Source organism: Engystomops pustulosus, chromosome 6 (assembly GCF_040894005.1).
Source record: "Engystomops pustulosus chromosome 6, aEngPut4.maternal, whole genome shotgun sequence".
Lineage (NCBI taxonomy): Eukaryota > Metazoa > Chordata > Amphibia > Anura > Leptodactylidae > Engystomops > Engystomops pustulosus.
In genome coordinates this window covers 54,472,066-54,499,162 of record NC_092416.1, presented here as the reverse complement: position 1 = coordinate 54,499,162, position 27,097 = coordinate 54,472,066, and the positions used below count along the sequence as shown (strand labels likewise).

At 39.6% G+C, this 27,097-nt stretch overlaps 3 protein-coding genes across 3 annotated transcripts; all 3 read left to right on the top strand.

Moving 5' to 3' along the window:
- Window positions 1-1,782: 1,782 nt before the first annotated feature.
- LOC140065920 (olfactory receptor 5V1-like) lies at window positions 1,783-2,561 on the top strand. The gene has a single exon (XM_072113478.1). It carries the CDS (start codon window positions 1,794-1,796, stop codon window positions 2,559-2,561), a length of 768 nt encoding a protein of 255 aa, XP_071969579.1. The 5' UTR covers window positions 1,783-1,793.
- A 10,359-nt stretch (window positions 2,562-12,920) lies between these two features.
- LOC140065919 (olfactory receptor 5AR1-like) lies at window positions 12,921-13,865 on the top strand. The gene has a single exon (XM_072113477.1). The coding sequence runs from the start codon at window positions 12,921-12,923 to the stop codon at window positions 13,863-13,865; it is 945 nt and encodes a 314-aa protein (XP_071969578.1).
- A 6,637-nt stretch (window positions 13,866-20,502) lies between these two features.
- On the top strand, window positions 20,503-26,551 carry LOC140065918 (olfactory receptor 5I1-like). Its single transcript, XM_072113476.1, has 3 exons — window positions 20,503-20,605; window positions 21,101-21,696; window positions 25,583-26,551. Exons 1-3 carry the CDS (start codon window positions 20,503-20,505, stop codon window positions 26,549-26,551), a joined length of 1,668 nt encoding a protein of 555 aa, XP_071969577.1.
- Window positions 26,552-27,097: the final 546 nt, after the last annotated feature.

Sequence of the window (27,097 nt, the reverse complement as noted above, 5' to 3'; positions counted from 1 at the left end):
GCAAGAAAACGGTCAGAAGCAATACAAAAAGAAAAGAATTAATTAAAACATTTAATGTACCTTATATACTCGAGTATAAGCCTAGTTTTTCAGCATAAAAAATGTGCTGAAAAACCCAAACTCGGCTTATACTCGAGTCAAAAAAATAAATATATCTAAACTCACCTTTCCGGCGACCCCTGTATACACAGGGGCAGGGTCTGGCAGGCTATATACACTGGGGCGGGGTCTGGCAGGCTATATACACTGGGGCAGGGGCTGGCTGGCTATATACACTGGAGCAGGGGCTGGCTGGCTATATACTGGGGAGGCTGTGACCAATGCATTTCCCACTCTCGGCTTATACTCGAGTCAATAGGTTTTCCCAGCATTTTGTGGTAAAATTAGGGTCCTCGGCTTATACTCGGGTCGGCTTATACTCGAGTATATACGGTAAGCTAGTTTTTAAGTTATCCAATAAATTGAACAAAGAAATATGTTATAAATGTTGTATATAATGTATTCAATGCAAAAGTGCACAGTTAAGAAAAAACTAAACTTTAACTCTATTTTTTCCAGGTGTCTGATTGTAGAAAGAGCGTACAGTAAGTTGATCTTCATTGTGGAACATGTCTACAATAGCATGGGTGCCCATGTAACATTACAATGTTGTAACGTGGTATCTATATATTATTTTGTTAGAACTTGTACATGTTCCTGATCTTTAATCATTTTCATGGACTTAGGTCAGTACAACTTTTGTATGTGTCTTTGCTAGATAAGAATATATGTTAAAGGGGTTGTCCCATTACAGCAAATAAATATTACTTTTATATTATGCAATTTTTTAATATACTTCCTATATGAATTTTTCATAGTTTTCTAGATCTCTGCTTGCTTTCATTCTATAAGAAGCTTCATTGTTTACTTTTAGTGGATAGAAATCATTTCATGGTCATGTGATGTCACACAGGTGTAATATGTGGTCCATAGCACTATACAATGCGGTGACCAGTGGTGACATAATCAAATAACTACTCACCCTGCTGTCTGGAGCTAGCGCAGCACAGAGTTGTATATATTGTTAATAACCAAAACGACATCCAATCGTGTAGATGCTACAGTCTATTGCCACTATGAAGATTACCAGTGGCTTACAAAAAAAAAAAACCATAAAGAATAAATATAAATACAACCACAAGTCCCTTATCCTACAAACTATTGCAACATAACTGAGTAACACACTTACAGTATATGAATGAATAATAACTACAAATTTTATTCTTGACTAAAGGGCGGGCATTTGTGGTTTAACTTTATATATGTAAGAAAATCCAGTCAAAAACCTGAATACGTGGGACAATCTCTTATAGCTTGTTATATAACACAGCTCTGATTGCTCTCTGTGACACTAAAGAGGCGTGCACCTGTGTGACATCACATGACCATGGATATAACGAGCCGTGCACCTGTGTAACATCTCAATAATCTATTTTTTATAACCGCTTTATTTGTTGTTTATTAAATATTAATTTGTCCATAAAATGAACATATTCAGAGAGATTTACATGTAGAAAGTACCAGTAGTGCAACATATTTTTGTCTATTTTGTTTCCTTTTCTGCAGAAATAAAAAATGACCTAAAAAGAAAAAACCTCACCAGGATTGATGAATTTATTCTAGTCGGTCTGTCAGATGATCCGGATATTCAATGTTTACTGTTTGTATTGTTTTTATGTATCTATATTACTACTGTTTTAGCTAATTTGGCCATTATTTTTGTGATACGATTCAGTTCTAATTTACAGACTCCTATGTATTTTTTCCTTGCCAACTTCTCCTTTTTAGAAACATGTTATATCACTTCTACAGTTCCCAAGACGCTCTCAACATTTTTAGCTACACGTAAAACCATCTCTTTTTATGGGTGTGTGATGCAGATGTATTGGTTTCTACTTTTGGGGGGAGCAGAGTGTTACATGCTTGCAGCTATGGCTTATGACCGTTATAATGCCATATGCCATCCCCTTCAATACAGTATCATTCTCAGCAAGAAGGTTTGCATTAAGCTTATATGTGGCTCATGGGTCATTGGGGCCGTCAATGCTCTTATTCACACTGTACTTACATTTACATTGCCTTTCTGCATCAATAAAATTGATCATTTTTTCTGTGATATTCCCCCTTTATTAAAACTGGCATGTTTTGATACCTGGTTCAATGAAGTTGTCATCTTTGTGATCAGTGGCTCAGTTATTGTAGGATCTTTCATACTTACCATGATCTCTTACATAAAGATCATATCTACTATTGCCAATATGAAGTCAAACACGAGCAGGAGGAAGGCTTTCTCTACTTGTGTATCCCACTTCACTGTTGTAACCATATTCTTTGGTTCTGGAATATTCATGTATTTTCGACCAAAATCAAGCTACTCCATGGATCAAGACCGGTTAATCGCTGTGATGTATACAATTATTGCCCCACTACTGAATCCATTCATATACACATTTAGAAATGAAAATGTAAAGATTGCAGTCAGGAGACTGATACATCAAACGATAACGGCTCAGAAATACTAAATGGACTTTTGGACTGGTATTAGCCCCCATGTAAACAAACATGGCCACCGGAGCAGCGCTGGATTCAGCTTCCGGCCGGCCGTGGCCGGGCACGCCTATCCGTCCCTATTCACAGCATTGTGAATGCGAGCCAGAAAGTTGTCAGGTCCCGCCGGAAGCTGAGTCCAGCGCTGCACCGGCGGCCATGTTTGTTTACATCTGATACATCAAACGATAACGGCTCAGAAATACTGAATGGACTTTTGGACTGGTATTAGACTGATAAAGCTGGTGCAGCATAAGACTGTCTGGTTTAAGATTCTCCTGTTAAATTAAACCTAATGCAAGCAATACTCCTGAAGCATGGTGGTGGCAAGACTATACTATAGTCAGTCACCCCAGCACCAGAAAAATCTTGAGGCCCCCTTCTGCAGTCTAAAGTTTTCCAGGACATGCCACTAGTGCTTTTTTAAAGTGACAGGTCCTTGGCTGCCTGGGGCTACAGGAGGAGTGGGAAGCTGTGGACAGAGCTGGATTATCATTGGAGCTCCAGCCCTGTACCCTACAATTCTTCCTGTTCAGGGAAACGCAGAGGAAAGATTTAATACTATTCCTAATGTCTCCTCCTTCTTTCTATTCTATTGGTGTCCTCAGGATGGTGAAATGATTAAAAGTCAGGACAGAACAAGGGGCAATAATTTACTTCTTTAATGGGTTTTCATTTATTTAAAGGGGTTAACCCTTTACTTCACAATTTTACTCAGTTTTATTGCTGTTTTAGTTCCTATCACTCAGTGATGGTCAGTGTAAAATTCCAGGGTGTGGTCAGGGACTCTCTAAGCAGACAAATTATGATCCATCTAGTTCTATGTGCTGACAATGTGGTTAGAGTATCAGGGTACATGTTAATATACATTTACATTTAGCCTCTGAACATTGTACTAGTATCTGACACATAGAAAGAGAGATTAGACAGATCAGAGATGATGAGATTCATGAGATACCTATTACACACAATGACACAGTTAGCTCTCCTACATCTTTGCTATTCCACAACACACTAGATCTGTTGTGCCTTCCTCCCCTTTCCCAGATAAAGAACATATCTGTCTGTAGCTTTACACTCCTCACACTGCTGCGGGGAGGAACACAGTGGGGGACATTTTGTATAGCTCTCACCCCAAGTTCTGCTTTCCAACCTATTTATTAGCTGGCGGCACCAGAAAGAATTACTTTTTCTGCCTGCTCTGACTCTGAAAAGGGGCCTGGCTTTAGCAGAGTGTAAACTCACAATTAATATGTGTCAGAGCCATTTTTGAGTGCTGTAAACTGGAAGAAAGTAGACCAAAAGAAATTTAGTCTAACAGGGACACAAAACTGTGCTACTGCACTCAACTTACACTAGTTTACCCAGAAAAACACTCACCTCATTATGATGTCTGCTGTCTGTCCTTCTGGCATTTAATTCCCAACTGCACGAGCTGTCGGACAAGATCAGCCACTATTGCATTGCTGCAGCGGACATTGATCCACTGCAGGGCAGGGTGGTCAGCCTGTTCTCCGTCTGCTAAACAAATTTCTGTAGTGCGGGACAGATTTTGGTCCCAGGGACAGAAAATGGTTTTGGTGCCTGAAATGTATCTCTGCAGCACAACAATATTAAATATGTATCTCCTTCCCGAGAGCAAGTCGGTAACCAGGCCAGTGCAGACACCGACACTATGTAAATGTCCCCCAGGGTCTGTGTATCAGTATTAGAGCTCTGTCCTGGACTGCAGGGGGGCAGGGCTAGAGTGCAGGGAGCAGAGAGAGAGACAGAAACCTCAGCTGCACAACGTCACACAGAAATGAAAGATGGCTGCCCCAACCCTAAGTCAGAAGTTACAGGGTTGTGTCTAGGGGTAACTGGAATCGTGTACACCAGGAATGATAGAGACAGGTTAGACTTATATCTGTGAAATGCTGTATTTTTGTTAATAACAGTGAATTAGAGAATGTGTGTTAACCTGAGTACATTTAAGAAACTTGTCTTTGTGTGAATACCCCTTCAAATTGCCATGTTCGCACTTTACAATAACTAAGTAACACTGGTAACGGGTTTTAACTCTCTTTGCTGAGGGCAGTGAAAAGCCGGCGGCGTGTGTGCACTGCCATATTGGCTTAGATTGGCTCTCCCTGGGGAACGGAAATCTGTATGATTTCTGGGCATTTGTTACAATGACAAATATTATGTTTTTTGAGACTGTTGTTGAAATAAAGAACTGATAATTTATACATTGTGAATGTTTTTTTGGTGCCTAGGCGCTGTGATAGGGATGGTTGGGCATTTGTTGTTTTATAATTTGTTACGCTGTACCTGTTGCACATTCTAACAAATGAGTAGTAAAATCCCTGTATGGCAGTATATGGTAGGATCAATCAGACAACCTAGGGTTAGAGTAACCAAGGGGGTCTGAAAAATAGTAAAAAATAAATGTAAAAAATTTAAATTAAAATCACCCCCCTACCTCTAGAATTTATATAAATATAAACTGTAAAAATCATAAACATGTTAGGTAACACCACGTCCTAAAATGTCCAATCCATCTTTATATAATAACAGTTATTCCCCATGTTTAACCCTGCAATGCAATATTGCCCAAATGTCCGTAACACCATTTTTCCGCCATTTTGCAACATATAAAAATTTTTATGAACATTGATTAAAAGGCCTAGCAATGAAAACATCAAGGGACATTGATCATAGTTTGCCATTTTTTTGCAAAGTTTTTTTGCGCAGTTAGTAAATTTGGCTCTAATTTGTGACTTTTTTGGGTGCAAGCAAAAGTCCGGCACTTAGTGGTTTTGAGTGTCTGAACCTTATCTGACATAGTGAGTGGCTGCTATAACGATGTTTGCATGGCATCTATCACAATTTTGCACACAAAAAGTTGTAAAAATGCACCTGTTCTGAACAGGTACACTTGAAACAAACTTGACTTTTAATTCCTGAAAACATAGGTTTTTGCTTCCGAAATGAAAAATTACCTCTATGCGACATAAAAAATACTTGAGCGCAGTTTTAAAATGTAAAATTACTCAAGTAATGACTTCATTCTACCAAGAATGTAAATTGACCTTACAATGTCCATAAAAGGTGTTCATTACTTACTGTAATTTATTAGATTTCGTTAAAGGAAAAACATACATATATAAAAAGGATGAAGGGAGCAGGCAGACAAGCTTTCACAGATATAGGATCTTGCACGGACATATACGCTTTATTATTGAGAGCAGGTTGGAGCTCCTATATTTTTCAATTGCCATTCTTGTATACAAAGCACATATCCTCTCTGCTTGTATTGTATGTCATAGTGTTTACTGATAGATAATCTTCATTTTACGGATTGGTAACATTTATAGTTTGTTTTTATCGTTTTAGAAATTCTATAGACAAATATTATAATATCCAGCCTCTTCAGTTACCAGAGCGGAGAAAGTAGATATGAAAAAACTACTTCTATGAAGGATCCAACCATTCGTATAAATACATGAACACCCCTTTGATTTTAACAGGGTACTGCTCTTTTACATCTGTGATGCTACAGGTACATGCTCCCAAGTCCCCCCCCCCTCTCCTCCAAGAAAATCACAGTTTCTGATCATCTTAATTTAGTAATGTCATTCTAAATTGAAGGTTTGTCTAAATATTTGAATGTTTATTAAAATTATATGTTTCAGCATTTTCCCCACAAAGCACTAAGCTTTTATCCCAATTTAACCCCTTAACAACCAGGCCCTTTTTTGTTTTTACATTTTCATTCTTCTATGCTTGCACAGTAGCTCCCATTCTTCTGCCAGCGACACAGAGGTCCCTTTATTTATAGGAACCTGCTCAGCTTTAAGTGACTTTGAGAGGTCTAAATAATAGTAAAACCCCATAAATGACCCCATTATAGAAACTACACCCCTCAAAGTATGAGAGACCAACTTTAAGAAGTTTGTTAACCCTTTAGATGTATTACAGGGGTTTAAACGAAATGGAGGTGGAATTTACAAATTGTAATTTTTTTGGACAATACATTAATTTTGGTTCAAAAAATAAACATTCACAATGAATTAAATAATGAAAAGCTCCACAAAGTTTTATACCCATTTTCTCCCATATCCCATATGTGTTTGTAAACTGCAAATCTGCTCTGAGTCCGCCATAACAACCTCCTGCGGCAGAGAGTCTCACTGTTCTTACAGTAAAGAACCTTTGTCTATGTTGATGGTAGAATCGCCTCTCCTCCAGGCGTAGAGGATGCCCCCTTGTCCTGGTCTCAGGCCTAGTTATAAAAAGATCTTTGGAGGGATCCTTGTACTGTCCGTTCAGGTATTTGTACATTGTAATGAGGTCTCCCCTCAGTCGTCTTTTTCTAAACTGAATAATCCCAAATTTTGTAATCTGTCAGTGTATTCTAATCCCCCCATTCCCCTAATAATCCTGGTTGCTCTCCTCTGCACCCGTTCCAGCTCTACTATATCCTTTATATACACTGGTGCCCAAAACTGTACACAATATTCCATGTGTGGTCTGACCAGCGATTTGTATAAGGGCAAAACTATGTCTTTATAGTATAATCCTGCATCCCCTTATGGCTATGAATTCTAACACGCCAATGCCCCCACTTCTAAGAACTATTAATCTCTGTGTTCCCACATCTTTGTACTATAAACCCCATTTTCCCCCATGGGCATCCTCTCTCAGTCTATAGCTATTGCAATATATCCGTGAGCCCTCTCCATACCCTCTCTATACCCGCAGGCCATGTGTGATGTACTAATATGTCACACGTCAGTAAGGGGTTAAAGTTGAAGTCCGTCAGGTTCTGTGCCTGTATAAGCAACTTACTTCTACCCCTGACGTACAGTTACATGTACTTGCGGCTACGGGTTAAAAACCAAAGTAAAAACATGGTAAAAAAAATATACATATTAAGACAGAATTATAAATATACCTGTATTTATATGTGTGTATAGATAGATAGATATATATATATATATATATATACATATATATATATATATATATATATATATCATGTTCTTCAATACTTATTTTCATATTTTTTGCAGAGATCTTTACCAAGCCTTGAAAAATAATTAATCCATAATGTTAACAGTTTTGCAAGCATCAATTATTCTAGACAATTGTAAATAATTTCCTTTAAGTCTCGTGTGTTCCATTTCTTAGCAGAATAATTAAACCCTGGTGTATTTCTGTATACTACATATAATACAATGATCAACCTCATTCATATGGATACATCCCTCATCTGACAATATACACAAGTATTTGCAGAGACCTGTCTGTGCTACATTTACTTTTTTGTTTGAACATGGCCATCAGTGGAAAACCACATCAAATATGGACATCACAGTCTGTTCAAAATCTTTTTTTTCCTTTATCTTTTTTTTAATTGTTGCTAATATGTAAAATCATCAGAACCAAATGACTTCTTTGTTTATTGAATTTGATAGAGAAGCATTATATTTCAGGAATTTTATGGTATGTCTCTATTTATGTGTTTTTTAAAAAAGTTTTCATATTTATTAATTTTTAGATTCTATACATATTTGAAATGTGATTTATGTTTACAAAAGCTCAGTTACCTCCAAAGGCTCCCCCTAAACTAATAATCCACATATACGCTATGCACGGTTTAGTTATAAGATGATAGAAGATTTTTCAGGTATACGGAAATAGCAGTTAAAGAACACTTTCACAACTGAGTTCTTAGCAAGAGATAAAGTTCTTAGATCTTACATGACCAGCAGGAATAGTCTATGTACATTCTCATTTATATCGGAGAAGGAGAAATGTGTTAGTTCTGCAATGCCACTAAGCTTAGAGACTCACATGCAGCCCTCATTGCACTGATTAAAGGGGTTGTCCGAGTTTTTTTTCAAAACTCGGACAACCCCTTTAAGGTTGCAGGGCAACTCCTATCACCACCTGCAGGAACTATACATGTAAATGCAGGATCTTTGCATACACCCACTTATTCCAGGTGCCAATATAATTAAGAATTTCTGTTAGGGTGTCATTGGCTTATTTATCCCCACTGTTAGAAGGTGCATGCAATTAGGAGTTAAAGGGAATCACATTTTTCACAAATACAGCTAGTGGCAGGTTCCTATAGAGCCCTAGTAACTATCTGACCCCCTTCCTTAAGCTAAAAATTGTTTCCCTCAGATCCCCATAAAATCAGATTTATAAACTTGCCTGGTATATTGGTATCTTTAGTCGAGGGGTGTGGCCTTATGTTATGTTATCAGGGTGACATCATCACAAGTCCTTTACCTCCACACTCACATATCTGACCATATAAAAAAACAGCAGCCTGCATAGACGTCCACAAAGCAGGAAAGGAGTAGATATTTCATGTCATATGATATTCTGTGATTTTATGAGATGTATTCTTGGTGTACAGTTTGCTGCTGTTAGAATGTTGAAGAACCTGTCACCCTGGTCACATGAGAATACTGCATGCAGAGAATTCATGGGGTGGAGCTGCTAGATTCAGCCCGAGGAGGCCAAGACCACATTAACAGTTGAATATATGGGAATCTGAGGGGAACAGTTTTTAGCTAAAAGAAGAGTGCCAGTTACTAGGAATCTATGGGAACCTGCCACTAGCTGTATTTGTGAAAAATGTGATGACTGGTTCCCTTTAATACAAATTGTACTGCTGTAAAGGAATGAAACATGTGGTTGAACATTTCTGGAATTTAAAAAACTGATAAAGGTGTCATCATATACTGAAAATTAAGTCAATGCCTTGTAGGACTACTTTTAGCTGCAGTGATAGCTGCAGGTCTGTTAGGCTATTTCTCCGTACAATTGGATGTTTGTGAACAGCAATTTTTAAATCAAGCCACAGTTTTTCAATGGCATTTGGGTCTGGACTTAGCCAACAGGTCTCGGCCTATCTAACAGATGAATATTCCGACCATTTAGCAGTTCCTAACAAGTTTTTTCTGCAGTATTTAGCTGCATCCATTTTCCTACCTACTCTAATCAGCTCCCAGTCCCTCCTGAAGCAAAGCATGCTATAAAACATGATGCTGCTGCCACCACCATGCTTTAGGACAGGGGTAGGGAACCTATGGCCCGGGAGCCATATGTGGCTCTTTTGATGGGAGCATCTGGCTCTCAGACAAATCTAAGACACACACTGCGATGATCACTGGATGCAGGCAGGAATGTTACCACTGCCTGCTTCCTTTGTGTGACCAAGTGCCATCGCCGCACCAGTCTTAGGTGACAGCGCCTGTGTCAGAGTAGAGCAGCATCCACTGTTCCTTATGACCCAGGTGCCATTGCCTTAGCATTGATAGCAGTGGGGCCTGGGTCATAGAGAAGAGCGTGGGAGTGATGAGAAGCGAGAAGAAGGGAGAGCAGAAAGGTGAGTATTCCCTTTTTTTCCTCTGACTACCTATCTCCTGGTAGCATGTGCTGGAGCTACCTATCTACTGGGGCCTGGGGGCATGTGCTGTGACAACCTAACTACTGGGGAGCATGTGCTGTGACTACCTATCTACTGGGGGTTCATGTGGAATGGCCAATTATCTACTGAGGGAATGTGCTATGACTACCTATCTAATGGGGGGCATGTGCTGTGGCTAGCTATTTACTAGCAGGCATGTGATGGTGCTACCTATCCACTGGGGGCATGTGCCGTGATTACCAATGTACTGGGATGCATGTTCTGTGGCTATCTATCTACTTGGGGGCTTGTGCTAGGGCTATTTATTTAGTGGAGGTCATGTGATGTGGCTACCTGTCTATTGGGGTACCTACTGGGGCTACCTATCTACTGGGGGACATGTGCCGTGGCTACTTATCTACTGGGAGCCATGTGCATATTGTATGGCTCTCACAGAAATATATTTTAAAATATGTGATGTTAATGGCTCTCTCAGCCAAAAAGGTTCCTGACCCCTGCTTTAGGATGATTTGTAGTGTTTGCTTTCCTCGGAGCATTGGATTTGGCATTTAGGTCAAAACATAAAATCGTGGTCTAACCAGAGTACCTTCATATTTATGTGCCATGTCATCTGCATTGCAAAACTTTGCAAAAGCACTTAACATTTTCTTTACACCTCACAAAAAAGAAAATCTGAATAAATACATTTAAAGGAAAACAACCATGCATAAAAAAAACCTACAAATACCTTCACCAATCCTCTTCATCCTGGCACTGTCCATTGCTAGTCTTGACATGCCGGGATTTCACGCTTCTCGTGAATGGGTGAGGGAGCTACGGGGGCGTGCATAATTAGTAGCCCAGAGTGGCAGACATCTTGCTTGTTTGTTTTCTAGGTGATCCCGATGTGTCAAGACCAGCGTAGTATTTGTTGATTTTTTTGCTGTTTTTTGCATGGTTGATTTCCTTTAAAGGGAACCTGTCACCAGGAGACCCCACAGAGCATAGTACATACACTGCCAAAGTGTTTTTGTATAAAAAAAAATAGGTATTACAGAAAAAAAAGATATGTTATATTGTACCATTCATTAGCATCTGCTGTGTGACTAGGCACTCGTCACCTGGGAGTGGCTGTAGAGGAGCAGTTTCCCCCCACCCTTGGGAAACTGCTCCTCCATGTGTCCTTTTCAAATATATGAATAACTCCCCTCACTCGGGATTGGCTGTAGAGGAGCAGGGTGGCATCGCTAAGCCAAGTGATGAGTGTTTTCATATATTGAAAAGGACACATGGAGGAGCAGTTTCCCAAGGGTGGGGGGGGACTGCTCTGTTCCAGCCACTGTGTGACATCCCAATAATCTATTTTTTATAACCGTTTTATTTGTTGTTTATTAAATATTAGTAGGTCCATAAAATGAACATGTTCAGAGAGATTTACATGTAGAAAGTACCAGTAGTGCAACATATTTTTGTCTATTTTGTTTCTTTTTCTGCAGAAATAAAAAATGACCTGAAAAGAAAAAACCTCACCAGGATTGATGAATTTATTCTAGTCAGATGATCCAGAGATTCAATGTTTACTGTTTGTATTGTTTTTATATATCTATATTACTACTGTTTTAGCTAATTTGGCCATTATTTTTGTGATACGATTCAGTTCTAATTTACAGACTCCTATGTATTTTTTCCTTGCCAACTTTTCCTTTTAGAAACATGTTATATCACTTCTACAGTTCCCAAGATGCTCTCAACATTTTTAGCTACACGTCCTCTTTTTATGGGTGTGTGATGCAGATGTATTGGTTTCTACTTTTGGGGGGAGCAGAGTGCTACATGCTTGCAGCTATGGCTTATAATGCCGTATGCCACCCCCTTCAATACAGTATCATTCTTAGCAAAAAGGTTTGCAGTAAGCAATATGCAACATATAAAAAATTTTATAAAAATTGATCAAAAGGCCTTACAGTCTCCAAAATGGTAGCAATGAAAACATCAGCGGACATTGATCATAGTTTTTAGACAGTTTTTGTCATTGTTTTGCAGTTTTTTTGCGCAGTTGCGCAGGCCCTTTTTCATTTTTGCATTTTCATTTTTCACTCCCCAACTACAAAAATCCATAACTTTATTTTATTTTTCCATGTAAAGAGCTGTGTAAAGGTTTGTTTTCTGCGTAACAAATTGCAATTCATAATGCAATCCATGCTGTGTACTGGGAAAAAAATTCAGAATGCAGTGAAATTGGTGAAAAAATTAATTTCTACTTTATTCTTTGGGTTGGTACAATCACTGGCATACCAAATATATATAAGTTTTATAATGTTTTCACACATTTACAAAAATTAAAACCTCCGGTACAATAAAATAGGTCTTCATTTTGCCATCTTCTGGCGTTAATAACTTTTTCATATTTCAGTGTTTGAAGCTGTGGCATTTTGTGTGACTTTTGATGATGTTTTCCATGCTACCATTTTGAAGACTGATCACTTTTTATAGAATTGTACCACATCTAATCTTTGTCATATCTGGCTCCTAGAATGGAAAGGGTTGTACAATATAGACCAAATAGGTCTATAGGTTGTGTCAGGTATTGCAGCTTAGCTCTATTGAAGCGGATAGGGCGGTGTTACAATTCAGTATAACACAGATAAACTGTGAACAGGTGGAGCATTTTTGGATGAAGTGTTTTATATATTACAACTTTTTTAATTGGATTTTTTCTTATACTGATGAAACATAAATCTTCCAAACCTGTAAGGCGCCTACAGTGTTCAGAATTCTTGACTGTCTGATTATATTCTGTTGTTGTTTTAGTGATATTCCAATTTTTGGATAAAAGTAGCCAAAGCAAGAATTTATTTACCTCTAGACAATCCTTAAAAGATCTTCATTTTTTAAAATTTTTGTTTATCTTTCTAACGATTTATTCATGATTTTGGAAAACTGTACGACACCATCGGTGTTTACTCTTGTGGCACTTTCTGATATTCCAAGTCTGCAAGTTGTACTTTTTGTGATGTTCCTCTCCATTTATGTTATCGCTGTACTTGGAAATTTGTGCATTATTTTCACATACAAATGTAGCTCAAATCTACGAACTCCTATGTATTTTTTTCTAGCCAACTTTTCTTTTCTTGATATTTGTTACATTTCTACCACAGTGCCGAACATGTTGTTGAACTTTCTTTCAGAACATAAGACGATCTCGTTCTATGGGTGTGTTGTGCAGTTGTACTTTCTTATGTTATTTGGTAGCACAGAGTGTTACATTCTGGCAGCTATGGCATATGATCGCTATAATGCTATATGTCAACCACTACAATACAACATTATCATGAATAAAGTATCTTGTATTAAGTTTATTTTTTGGTCATGGGTTATTGGTGTGATAAACGCTAATATTCATACTACTCTTACATTTACGTTGCCTTTTTGCGGTTCAAATATGATCAATTATTTTTTTTGTGATATCCCACCATTACTTAATTTAGCATACACTGATACCTGGATCAATGAACTTGCAACTTTTGTTATTGGAGGCTTAGTAACTATGGGATCTTTACTGTTAACCATGATCTCTTATGTCAACATCATCTACACCATATCAAAGATCCGTTCTAACTCTAGACGCATGAAAGCCTTTTCAACTTGTGTATCCCACTTCACCGTGGTGACAATTTTTTATGGGTCTGGAATTTTTATATATCTAAAACCCAGATCGAATTACATTATGGAACACGACCGGTTAGTTGCAATCATGTATACAGTGATTGCACCCCTGTTAAACCCTTTTATATACAGTCTAAGGAATAGTGATGTTAAGGATGCAGCCAGAAAGATTATTCGTGAAAAATTTACTTTGGCTATATGTTAAAAGTTATGATGTACAAGAATAAAAACAGAAAATATAATAAAGACCTTATCCATAACTCACCTAATGAGGCATTCACAGTTTCACTTTCGGTTGTACTTAGATATGCAATAAGTTATGAAGGGTATGGGAACAGGCAGACAAAAGACTGTTAGCCCAACGACTAAACCCCCTTCTGAGCTTTCCCTTCCTAATTGTCCTACCTACTCGAAGCGGTAGGAGACAACTGTTCGACAATCCCTTTTTGTGCCAAACATGAAGACAAATAGTTCTTATATTAAATTGTCAGCATTTAATATTCCATGCAATTTCCCAGTTTAATTTTTTCAGTTCAGTATGGTCAAAAAGATACCAGATTTTTTTTTAATAGTTTTTGTTTTGCAACAATATTTTTTTTTTTAAAAGTGTGCTTCATCTTATGTTTTATCTCATTCTGATGCTCATAACTTGTTATAGTTTGGTGTATGGAGAAAGGTGTAATTTTTGGGAAAAAGCAGCGATTCATTATTTTGGATTTTTTTGTGTTACTGCAGTCATGGCAAGAAATAAACTTTTTAATATTTTGGTTCAGTACATTACCACAAAGAATTTTATACAATTTTAAACAATATACATGCAGTTTAATTTTAGACTTTCAGATTTAATTCAGTGTCATGTAAAAATAATTAAAATTATGAGGAACTAAAGCAGTTCTTAAATACAATCCCTTAATTTCAGGGGTTGACATGTAATTGGACAAATAAATAACTATAAATAAAATGTTCTTTTCTAATATTTGGTTGAAAACCATTTGTTGGCAATGACTACCTGAAGTTTTAATGGTTTGCCAGGCCTTGACTGACTTGGCTATTCAAAAATATTCCACTTCTTTGCTTTAATAAACTCCTGGTCTTGTTTGGCTTTATGTTTTGGGTCATTATCCATCTGTAATATGAAACACTGACCAATAAGTTTGGCAGCATTTGTGCACACATAATTTTTTTTACTTTTTATGGCACATGTGCTTATGTGTGCCTTCAGTCTCTATTCATAGTTGTCTAGTTTTCAGCAGTTTTCTTTGCGTTATCACCTGAATCCAGATGGAAAAGTTGCAACATTTTTAAAAAGTCACAAATCTGCAGCTGCCTATACCCAGGTGCAGAAATTAGCTGATTGCAACCTTTGGAGAATATTTTGGAGTTTTTGAGGCTTTTGTTTTAAAAACTCCCAAATTCAATAAAGACCAAACATCACATTTATTATTAAGGAAAAGTCAGGAAATCCCTCCATTCCCCTCCAAAAAAAATAGACATACAAAGCCAAACTTACGATCCTTGCGTCCTAGTATGTATCAAAATATCAAAATACTTCAGAATTTATCCGGCTGCTTCTGTCCTGTGTCACATTATCAGTAAACACTAGTAACCCAGTGACACTGGCAGCCATACCTCTGCGTGTTTTACAGATGATGTGGTATACTTTGGAGCATGAGCTGTTCCATCCTGGTAGAGGTTGATCTTGGTATCATATGTTCACAGAATGTTCTTTCAGTTTTTATTTTTCAGCAAAGTTTGATGTAGCTTTTTTATTCTTGTGGCTTTCACCCTCTGTATTTATTTTCATGTTGTTTTCTCTTAATGATATGCTATTGATACACATACATCCTGGAGAGTGTTGTTCACTCGGTTGGCTGTTGTGAAGGGGTTTTCTTCACCACAGAAATTATTCTGCTCATACACCACTGTTGTCTTCCATTGGTTGTTCAGGTCTGGTGAGTTCATCAGTGCTTTCTTTCTTTCTCAGCATGTACCAAACTGTACATTATAGCACCTTCTTTCTTTTCTTTTCCGAAGGCACAACTTTAGAATAGTTGGATTTACCTGTGTGAAGAGCTCCTTTGGGTGCATATTTTCTTCCCAGCAAAATCTTCCAAATACAAGCACCATACCTCACATCAACTCCCGGCCTTTTATTTTCTTAATTGAGAATGACATAATTAAAAAATTGCCCACACCTGCCCATGAGTCAATTGACCCTTAAAAACCAGTCTCACTCCAGCCACTTGTAAGGGCCTCTCCGGCATTCCTTAGGGACACTAAGCATGTCCTTAAGATTTTGGAAGTAGTGGAATGGAGGAATACTTATTCTTTAGCCACATGTGATGTTGTGGCTTTATAATCCTCCATTCTACACAATTTGGGAATTTGGTTTTTGAAAAAACATCTGGGCGAGTTTAGCAGTATTCGGCTGAATTAAAAGAGTTTTTCTTGAGTTACCTTTACAAAATAATATTTTTGTTTTGTTATGTTTGATGGCCAATTTTATTTGCAAGTGGAGGGGGTGCCCATGGGGACTAACTTTTCCCCCTCCCTTGCAAATATCTATATGACCCAGTTTGAAAAGCTATATATCTTCTCATTCAATAACCCATTCAGGCGTTCCAACCAATGGATGGGAAGATATATAGATGATTTGGTGTGGATTTGGGGTGATACAGAGGATAATTTTAATCTTTCCATTCAGCACCTCAATGCTAACCACATGAATTTAAAATTTACCCATCAGTTTGGGGGATCCCAAACTAGACATCGTTTTAAGAGGCACAGAAAACAAAATTATAGTGTCACCATACAGAAAGGAGGTGTCAGGGAACTCGGTACTCCTAGCATCTTCTTGCCACCAAAGTCATGTAGTGAATAATATACCATTTGGGGAAATGACAAGAATTAGGAGAAACTGTGCAGATGACGTAGAATTTGAAGGGGAGCAAATTGAAGAAGAGACTGAATGGCAGACAATATAAAAGGCACATCTTAGATTCTGCTGAGAAACATATAAAAGCGTTAAATAGAGCAGACCTACTAGTGTATAGAAATCAAGAGGATGCACTGCGTTTGACAGGTAGTAAAGATCCCCCTGTTTACTTCTCAATAGTGTACAGTAATACATTCTCTAAGATTAAAAATATAATAAGGTGTCATTTACCTATTTTAAACTAGAATCTAGAGGTACATAAAATAATGTCCACAGAAGTGAGATTTATTTCACCTACTTTAGGTACAAGATTCTCCCCTAATCTGTTTGTAAGTCAAAATCTGCGGAAATGTGAAGCGCACGAGAATCGTATTGGATTTTCATACTAAACACCCGAAAACCTTCAGGACTGAATCTGAAATAGGACCTGATTTTATTATATTGACACATGTTAGCTTGATAATAAAATACAAAAAAAGATAAGATAGTTGTCTTTATCGACAGAATAATATAAAATTAACATAACGTGTACTCATTGTAGGAGGGATGCAGTAGGTTTATGTCTATTATATCTATTTTATATTAGGTTCATATCTAGATTTATATCTATTCTTGTATTCATTGTATTTGTATGAACCAATACTTCATTGAAGTAGAAGTTTATATGTAACCTTTCTTTCCCTGTTATAATCCTATTTTTCTGGTATGTGTCTGTAGGTGGCGATGTTTCTTCAGTTCTCCCCAGATGGTTAATTAGTCTATGTGGGAAATCATTCCTAGAAAGGCAACATTTCTTAGACATAGTTCAGACTTAAATGTGCTCCATGGTCTTTTTTTCTTTTTAGTTCGACAGCATAACAGAGACACATTCTGGACCAACTATGAGTTTTGCTAGCATGTATGCAGCACGTATGCAACCCGTATTTTGTACATTCCCATTGAGTTCTAAGGGGACGTACGGACGCAAATACAAGATAAAATAGGACATGCTCTTTTTTTTTATACAATTTAAACTCCAAAAAGTCGCACAGCCAGCGACCACAAATACCCTTTAGCTACCAACTCAACTTTTATTAATTTTAAATTAAGAATTTGTAGAGAACAAAACACTCTTTAAAATCGACAGACAGGCAATAGAGGAAGGGTCAATGGAGTAGGATTCTACTAAGATGCTCCATTAGGGCTATAGTATAATATCTTCCTATAGGGAGATTGATCAGTTCTCACTGAAAGATACCATATGTCACTGTAGTGAACGTATTGTTCATGGAGACCACTTAGCCTATTCCTATATAGAGGGTTGCCTTATTTCAGGCTCCTCAATGATTCTAGTTAACCCTCACTAGATTTATACACAGTTCATTAACCTATCCTATGAATTGTCTGCTGCTATATTAAAATTCAAACGTGCCGCTCAACCATGCCCACCCGACATGTTTCGCCGAACTGGCGTCATCAGGGATTTGGGGCTGACTGCTAGCAACACCCTCCGCGGCTGCTGCTCCCGCAGACCAGGACCGGGCATCACCAGTAAAACCCCCCAACACATCAGAGGGGTTCCCGCAAAACCACTCTGCGGATGCATTTTCTCCCCCTGCCACCGAGGGGTCCCGATACTGGCTCCGGCTCTTCCTCCTCACGCTCCCCCACCACGTGGCCTTCTTCTGCACATAGAGTGCTCCCTCGCACCCCAAAAGCCTCCAGAGACGCCCCATCTCCTACCTGTGCAGCATCTGAAGATGACTGGGACTGGAAGGCTCATATTAGAGCTATTCCCACTGCGCTTGAAATGTATGGGCTTTTGCAAAGGCTAGAGCAATGATTTTCAACCTTTTTTGAGCCGCAGCACACTTTTTATACTTAGAAAATCCTGGGTCACACCACCAACCAAAATAGCACAAAATGACACTAAAACAGTCATATTATACATATAGTTAATAATATAGATTCTAGTGTGAAACCTGGGCACGTTTCGATAAACACAATTAATCATTGTTATATGCAGTATACTGCTGGAGTACTAAAAGTACCAGCTCATATGCTGAGTATTCTGCATATACTCAGGCAAAAGCTCATATAGTCAGCATTATTGGTGGGCATTACCTTGGCGGTGGGCAAATGCAAGAGTCTCTCCGCTCTCAGGATGATGCACCGGCCTCGGTGACATCATTTTGTCATGCAAGGTTCAAAGTTTGCGCATGTGTTATTATATACGTCTCCTACATTGTAAGAAGCCGTGACTGCGCATCGCTGCGCATTGCCGGGAAACAAAACACAGGGGGCACCATAGTTTGGGGAACTTTCCCTGCGGCACACCTGACCATGTGTCGCGGCACACTAGTGTGCCACGGCACACTGGTTGAAAATCACTGGGGGCTAGAGGAATCACATAAGAGGGACATTGCTGGCTTAAAGCAAGAAATTGCATATTGGCCACAAGGTGGCAGAGTCTGAAGCAGTCCAGGAGAAAATACTGGAACAGCTAGATTCTCACTCACAAGTACTGCAGGAACATGCAGCCCACATCTCTGGCATCCTATCTCACTTAGAAGACATCGAGAACCGGCACCGCTGAAACAATCTGAGAATCAGAGGGGTGAATGAGTCAGTAGAACCATCCCAATTGGAGGAATGGGACCAGGCGTTCTTCACAGAATTAACAGGCAATCCATCTTCCTCTCCGACTGAAATTGACCGCATACACCGCACTCTCGGTCCCAAACCATCTGACCCAAATCGATCTCGAGATATTATTTGCCGAATCCACTTTTACATAGAGAAAGAAACCATCCTTCGCAGAGCAAGGGATCTAAATGTGATTTCTTTTCGGGGTTCCAAAGTGGTTGTGCTCCCTGACCAGGCGAGACAAACTCTTCAACTACGGAAGACATTGAGACCACTAATGACAGAATTGAAAGCAAAGGACATTCCCTATCGCTGGGGCTATCCCTTTCAGCTCATAGCCAAGAAAAATGGTAAATTAGCCTTCTTCAGATCCCTAGGTGACTTGCCCAAATTCCTAGGTACCTTTGAATTGCCGCTAATATAAATTCCAGACTCAGCTCCGGTGCCACCTCTGAGAGAGAAATGGATAACCCCTGCTCGGAAAAGCACAAGCAAGTCAGCCGATTTCTTCTCTGGCACCTGAACAGCGGACCTCTTGAAGGACTTGCGTGCCTATCATGAGTATACTTCGTAGTTAATGGTTATTTGTTATATGTCTTAATAATCTATGTTCCTTAGATTCTAGCTAATATCCAGATATACTTTCTTATTTGGACGTCCCGTAGTAGTGACCTCTTTTAGGTCACCCCTTTTTTGGTAGCGGGGCCGGGAGCTCTGCTCCACCATCCTCTGCGCTTTCCCCAACTAGGGTGGTGGTGCTAGTCGCCACATAAGGCTCTTATAGCCGTTGCTTAGTTTGACTGGATCCCCTTTGGCTCCCAGGCTGTATATGATCATGTTTTATTCTGTGTACTCCTTCCTCCCCCTCCCCCCTCTCAACCCTCCCCACCCTTTCCACCCTCCTGGCTCTCTGCACTCCGCGGGTCGCTCATTAGACTGTATGTCCCATCCACACACACAAGATGGTTCCAACATTCTGTACATTCTGTTTGTCTCAACAAACCCGAAAAGCGAAGTCAGATCCTCTACAGAGACCCATTTTAAAGCTGACAAAGTCCCACGATGTGTTAGTAAATACTATCCAACTTGGTATCATTGTCCTCACCCTTCACAAAAAATATGCGGGGTATCTATTGCTTTCCACAAGTCCCACCAGCCCAAGGTACCGAAAACGGATATTGACCCGGAGGGCAGATTTCTTTTTCTCAAAGTAGATTTCCTTGGTAACATTCTCACCTTCGCTAATGTTTACTTCCCAAACCAGAGGCAGGTCCATTTCGGCATGCAGATACTGAGGAGACTAACCGACTTCGCTGAAGGATTGGCAATAATCCCAGGAGGCGACTTTAACATCCCATTTGAACCCTCGCTTGACTCATCCACAGGTAGGTCCTCGGAATCACACTCTGCGATCCGCAGGCTAAGGCACACTATGCTAAAACTAAAACTGATAGATATATGGAGGGTTCTACACCCCGGTGTCAGGGATTACAGCCATCACTCCTACTCCCATAATAGTTATAGTAGACTGGATTACTTATTTGTCTCCCACTCTCTGCTAGACAGAGGCCCTAAGAGCTCCATCGATAGCATCTTATGGTCCGACCACGCTCCAGTCTATGGTTGGTTGGGGAGCATAGGTAGACGCTCGAAAGAGTACTCTTGGCGACTCAATGACAATCTCCTTAACGATGCAACGGCAGTATGGGATGCAATAGCTAAGTTCCTGATAGACTACGCATCAACCCAGTTACCCCCCCCCCCCCCCCCAGTCCTATGGGAGACATTAAAGGGAAATATTAGGTGCACTTTAATATCACACGGAGCACGCCTTAAGAGGGAAAATTCTGCCAAACTGCTCTCCCTGTTCTCGGAACTAGGTGCAAAAGAATCCTCAAATAAGACTTCCCCTCTAGATACCACCCAGGCTGAAATTTCCGCCATTCGTCGCCAAATTCTAGAACAAAGTAGTCTCTGCTTCAGAGACAAAATAAAGAAAGATTATTATGAATACGGCGACATATGCGGAAAGCTCCTAGCCAAAGCGCTCCACCCGCGATCCTTACAACCCCTGATCGTCTCTATTAACTCCCCCCAGGGTGACACTATTAATTCCCCTTTGGGGATACTACAGAAGTTTAAGAATTACTATGTGGCCCTTTATAGCCTAGATCCAAACCCCGACTCAAATCCATCGGCCTCTTCTAACTGTGCGATCTCCTCCTACCTAGACAAACACCCACACAAAAAGATCCCCTCCGAATCCGCCTCTTCTCTAGACAGTGACTTCACTGAGGAGGAGACCTTGTTTGTGATAAAAGATCTCAAAGTTGGAAAAAGCCTGGGACCGGACGGGTTTACCCCCAGGTTCTATAAAGTCTTTGGCGAGATACTAGCCCCGATTTTAACAGATTTCTTTAACTCCATTTCCTACAGCTGCTCCTTCTCCCCCAAAACACTGAGAGCCCATATCTCGGTAATTCCAAAACATGGTAAGGATCATAAACTCTGCAGCAATTAAAGGCCTATTTCGCTAATTGATATCAACGTCAAAATGTAAGCCAAAATTATCGCCACCCATCTCTCCCATCTCATCCCCGGCCTCATCCACCCAGACCAAGTCGGCCTTTGATAGGGCGGTTCCTGGAGGCCATGCTTAGGGGGATGGGTTTGGGACGTCGCACAAGGGAGATGATTAAGGCCCTTTACCAAGGTCCATCCGCTAGTGTCAGAGTGAATGGTTCCCTGTCAGCCTCCTTCCCCATTTGCAACGGCACCCGCTAGGGGTGCCCTCTATCACCTTTTCTCTACACTTTGGTCATGGAACCCCTAGCGAGCACCCTAAAGAGAAACCCTGTGATCGGGGGGGTTAGGATTGGGGGTAGATCCCACAAGTTGTCGCTTTTTGCTGACGACTTACTTATGTATGTCACCGACCCACTCGACAGCTTCCGCAATATCCTGAAAGAATTTGAGGAGTACAGCAAAGTTAGCAACTTTAAAGTTAATACACAAAAATCGGACATCCTTAACATCTCTCTCCCCGAGACAGTGGTTTCCACACTACGCTATTCCCTACCCTTCTCCTGGGCTAGGGGAAATATAAAATATCTGGGAGTACAAATTCCATCAGACACTAACCGCCTATTCAATCTTAACTATGCCCCCTTTCTAAGAACACTAGAAATGGATCTCAAGTCCTGGAGCTCCCTATCGCTTTCGTGGTTTGGCAGAATATATTCTCTAAAAATGGATTCGCTACCAAAAATCCTATATTTATTCCAGACGGTCCCACTAGATCTACCGCGATCTTTCCCACAACGCCTATGTAAACAAGCCACTAAGTTCATCTGGAAGGACTCCTCTCCCAGGTTAAAACACAGCATCTTGACCAGACATAAAGAGGATGGGGGGGCAGGCTTCCCAGACTTCACTCGTTACTATAGAGCATCTATTAGCAAGTTGGCCCTCGATATTGCCTCACAGAATAAAGACTAAACTATGGGTTGGTATAGAAAGTGGCTTCCCTAAATTCGGTGATCTCGCTGGGTTGTTCTGGTTACCCCCTAAATCCAACTGGGAGTTATTACAGGTCTCCCTTTTAATGTCTGGGGTCTTAAAAGCTTGGGGTAAGTTCGCAACTAAATCCAAGACAGTTAATATCCCCGGCCCCCTATCACCTGCCAAGGAGTTCCCTGGCCTCCCTCAGGTGCTTACATCATCCCCACTCTTGGAACTTATAGACGGGAGACACCGGAAAATTACCAACCTTATCTCTGATGCAGGTATACGCCCCCTCACTGAACTACTAGGTGAGAAAGGGAGTTACCCAGGGGCTTGGCTACACTACCTACAAGTCTTCCCTGACTACCACGGAGTGTTTCTTCAGAGATCTGACCACATTTGAGAATCTATGTTCTAAACAAATAGTGCCCCCACATGGTGTGTCTTTCCTGTACAGGTTGCTATCTGACACCAATACCGAGGACCTCCCTTTGTCGTACATGAAGGCCTGAGAAGAGGAACTAAGGGAGAATTTTGCCAAGGAATCTTGGGAGAAATCCCTGGTCCTGACCCACAAAATGTCAATATCTGGCAAAATACAAGAAACTAATTACAAAATTCTAACACGCTGGTATAGGACCCTGGTGTGCCTCCACAGCATGTTCCCATCTGTATCACCAATTTGCTAGCACTGCCATTCTTCCCCGGGAACCATTCTCCATGTCTGGTGGTGGGACTGCAAAGTAATAGCCTCCATCTGGTCTGCCGTCTGGGACCTATACAGGAACATATGCGGGGCAGTACTCTCAATGCTCCCAGGTCGCATCCGCGACATTAAGAAGAGCATCCTGAGACACTTTTTAGTAGCCCTCAGGTTGGTGATTTCCAGACTCTGGAAGTCTACAACCCCCCCCCTCTACCTGACTGATGTGGGTCGAGGAAGTAGACTGGAAGGAAGTATCTGTCACATGGAAGAGCTGCGGGCATCGGACGCCAACTGCAGGCTTATTTCTTCACTTTGTCTAAATGGACCCAGTGGAGGAACTCAGACTCGCTCAACAACTGGCTCTCTGGTGTCCCCTGATGCCTGGGGCACTTCTCATATTGCACCTAACTAGAAATTTTTTCACAACGACTCCGCAGAGCCAGGGGGACCCCCCCCTTTCCTTTTTACCACCCTCCCCTTCTCTCCTCCATCCTTACCCCAGTACCAACCTACCCCGGTTTCCTCCTCTTACTATAAAGGTACCTAGTGTGCTTACACTCGCGTTATAAGTCTTTTCTCATGAGTGCTCTATGGGGCTGCGTCCTGAACATTCTGGCCGTCATGTAGGTCACTTGGTACTTGAACTTTTGTTTCTATTATTAATATTATTGTTACTCTTATTTGCCACTCAGTTTTTTAATAACCTTTCTATTGAACCATAAAAAAGCTCACAGAAAGCTAAATGTCAACACGTTAAACAGCTTTATGCAATATTTAAAAAGATAATGCACAATGATTTTGGCGGGGGAACATATAACATAACCATAGCACCACTCAATGTGTAAAATTGTAAATTACATTTTTTAAACTGTATTACAAAACTTCAATACAGCTTGTATCACATTCTAAATGTAACTTTCTTGTCATTAGGGTAATTAAAGGGCATTTGTGTATTTTTATGAGTTTGTTATTCAGTAATTATTAACATTGTATGAGTTAAGGACAGTGAAACTTTTAGAATCCCAGGTGCCCGATAAAACATATATAAAGCCAGTGTCTAGTGTATTATAGTTAAGGTGCTGCACAATAGGTGACACATGACTCCTTAGCTTTCACATTTCTTTATTTTCTATGACAGGTTTGTATGGCATAAAATAAGCTGGTTAGTTAGTTTGTTTTTTAATGTGATCGGGGGTTATCAATTTTCAAGATTCTGGGAATGTGACAATTGTTGTGGGGCAATTACATATATATATATATATATATTATATATATTTTTTTTTCTGTGAACATTTCATCCCCATCATACACCCACCTAGTTTATTCATTAGCATTTATATAAAATTAGCCTTTTTTTGAACAAGCATCCAATTGAAAATCAGTCTATGGGTGGAGGGAGGTATGGATAGTCTCTTTATAAAGATGTTCCACATGAGAGGTTTCACTGCATTTTGATTCTTTTGAAAGGGAATCCGTCACCATGATTACCTTGCCAAATAAACTGCTATGTTATATAGGGCTATGCTCATACATGCTTCCTAAGCCTTTATTTGGACTGCTGCTACTTCCATGACAAAACTAACTCTAGAAATGTACAATTTAGGCTCCAGTTCTTTGGTGTAGCACTACAGGGCTCTAGTTCTACATCTCGCTGGATCCAGGATTGACATATTTGAAGGGAGAAAGATCAGAGAAGGATGTGGTTTTGTAGGCATGGGGTTGTTATTGCTGTAAAGCCGGAGCCCTGGCTATCTTTTGGCTGGAGTGGCTTGATTATAATAAAAAAAAAGGTATGGGTGACATGTGTGGGCATAGCCCTACATAACAAAGCAGTTACTTTGAGTAGGTGAATCGTGGTGACAACTTTCCTTTGATAACAAAACCTTATGATACCAAGACAGCACTTAGGAAGACTCTGAAGACATATGAATGTGTCTAATGGCACCACAACATTAGCAATACATTAGTAATACTTAGGATGTAAAGGTGCCATGAAGCTGATTTTTATTTGTCCTTTACTGATCTTCCATTTGATAAACATCTTCATTGTGTTCCACAAACAGTTGATGAATAATTTTTTTATATGAAAACATCATTATGAACAATGAAGGTGCAAAAATGATTTTCATATTGTCTAATGTTTTCTCCACAGACCAAAGAATTTACAATGTCCACTGTCAATCAGACTCTAAACACAGACTTTACACTAGTGGATCTTACCGAGAAGCCACAACTTAAACTTTTACTATTTGTTTTATTTTTTCTCATGTATATAATCACATTGATTGGGAATTTATCCATAATTGTTGCCTATAAATTAAGCCCAAATCTTCAGAATCCAATGTATTTCTTTCTTTCTAACTTTTCCTTTCTAGAAATGTTTTACATTTCAACTACGGTTCCAAAAATGTTGGCAAACTTCCTGTCAGAGAATAAAAGCATATCATTCTATGGTTGTGCAGCTCAATTGTATTGTGTCCTATTGTTGGCAGGGACTGAGTTCTACATTCTTGCAGCCATGGCTTATGATCGATATAATGCTATATGTCATCCATTGCTATATACTGTCATTATGAGGAAAATAGCCTGCATTCAGCTCATAGTAGGATCATGGGCCATTGGGGCAACAAATGCTTTACTTCACACTACATTTACATTTACTTTGCCTTATTGTGGCTCTCATAAACTTAACAGTTTCTTTTGTGACATTCCTGTGTTACTGAAACTGGCCTGTAAGGACACTTTCCTTAATGAGATTATTGTTTTTATTTTGGGGGGTGGGATGGCAGTTGGGTCCCTTATATTAACAATTATCTCTTATGTTAAAATTATCTCAACCATTTTGAACATTCATTCAACCTCTGGAAGGAAAAAAGCATTTTCCACTTGTACTTCTCACTTAATAGTTGTCACCATTTTCTATGGTTCTGTCTTTTTTATGTATTTGAGACCAAAATCAAGTTATGGTAAGGATGAAGACAAGTTGGTGAACATCATGTACACAATTATTACCCCGCTACTGAATCCTTTTATTTACAGTCTGAGAAATAAAGAAGTCGAAATTGCAATGAAGAAGATACTAAACAGAATGGCTGCCGCATTAATGCCACATACTACATAAGGGTTCAGAAACTTTAACCAAGCTTCATACTTGCATACTATATTTGAACATCATTTGTACATTTATTCTACTTTGTTTACAAATCTAGAAGCCCTACTCATATGATCCAGCTAAGTACTTGCAGCTAATTTAGTCTTGAATAGTGTTACTGTTTTTCTCATGGAGGGTATTTGGAGTCATAAAGCGTATGCTTTGCTTTGCCGGGAATGCTGATAATGTCTTTTTTTAAGAAATAAAGCTATCCCTCTACCACCACCAGAGCCTGATATTTTACAGTGCTGATTACCATTACTGGCACCTCTTCATGTTTTCTATAGAATATAGAATAACTTTAGTAATAAGTGGAAATGTACCAATTATATCCCCATGATTTGTATACCCAAAGAAATACAACAATACAGAATTGTTTTTTAACCTAAAAGTTGGTGGAAGAAACAAATCAACCCCCCCCCCAATTACTTGGTTTCACACATTTTGGCATGGGTGGAGCTAACTGCAGTGGGTATGGGAAGTATGCAGACCCCTATACATTTTCACTCTTTATTT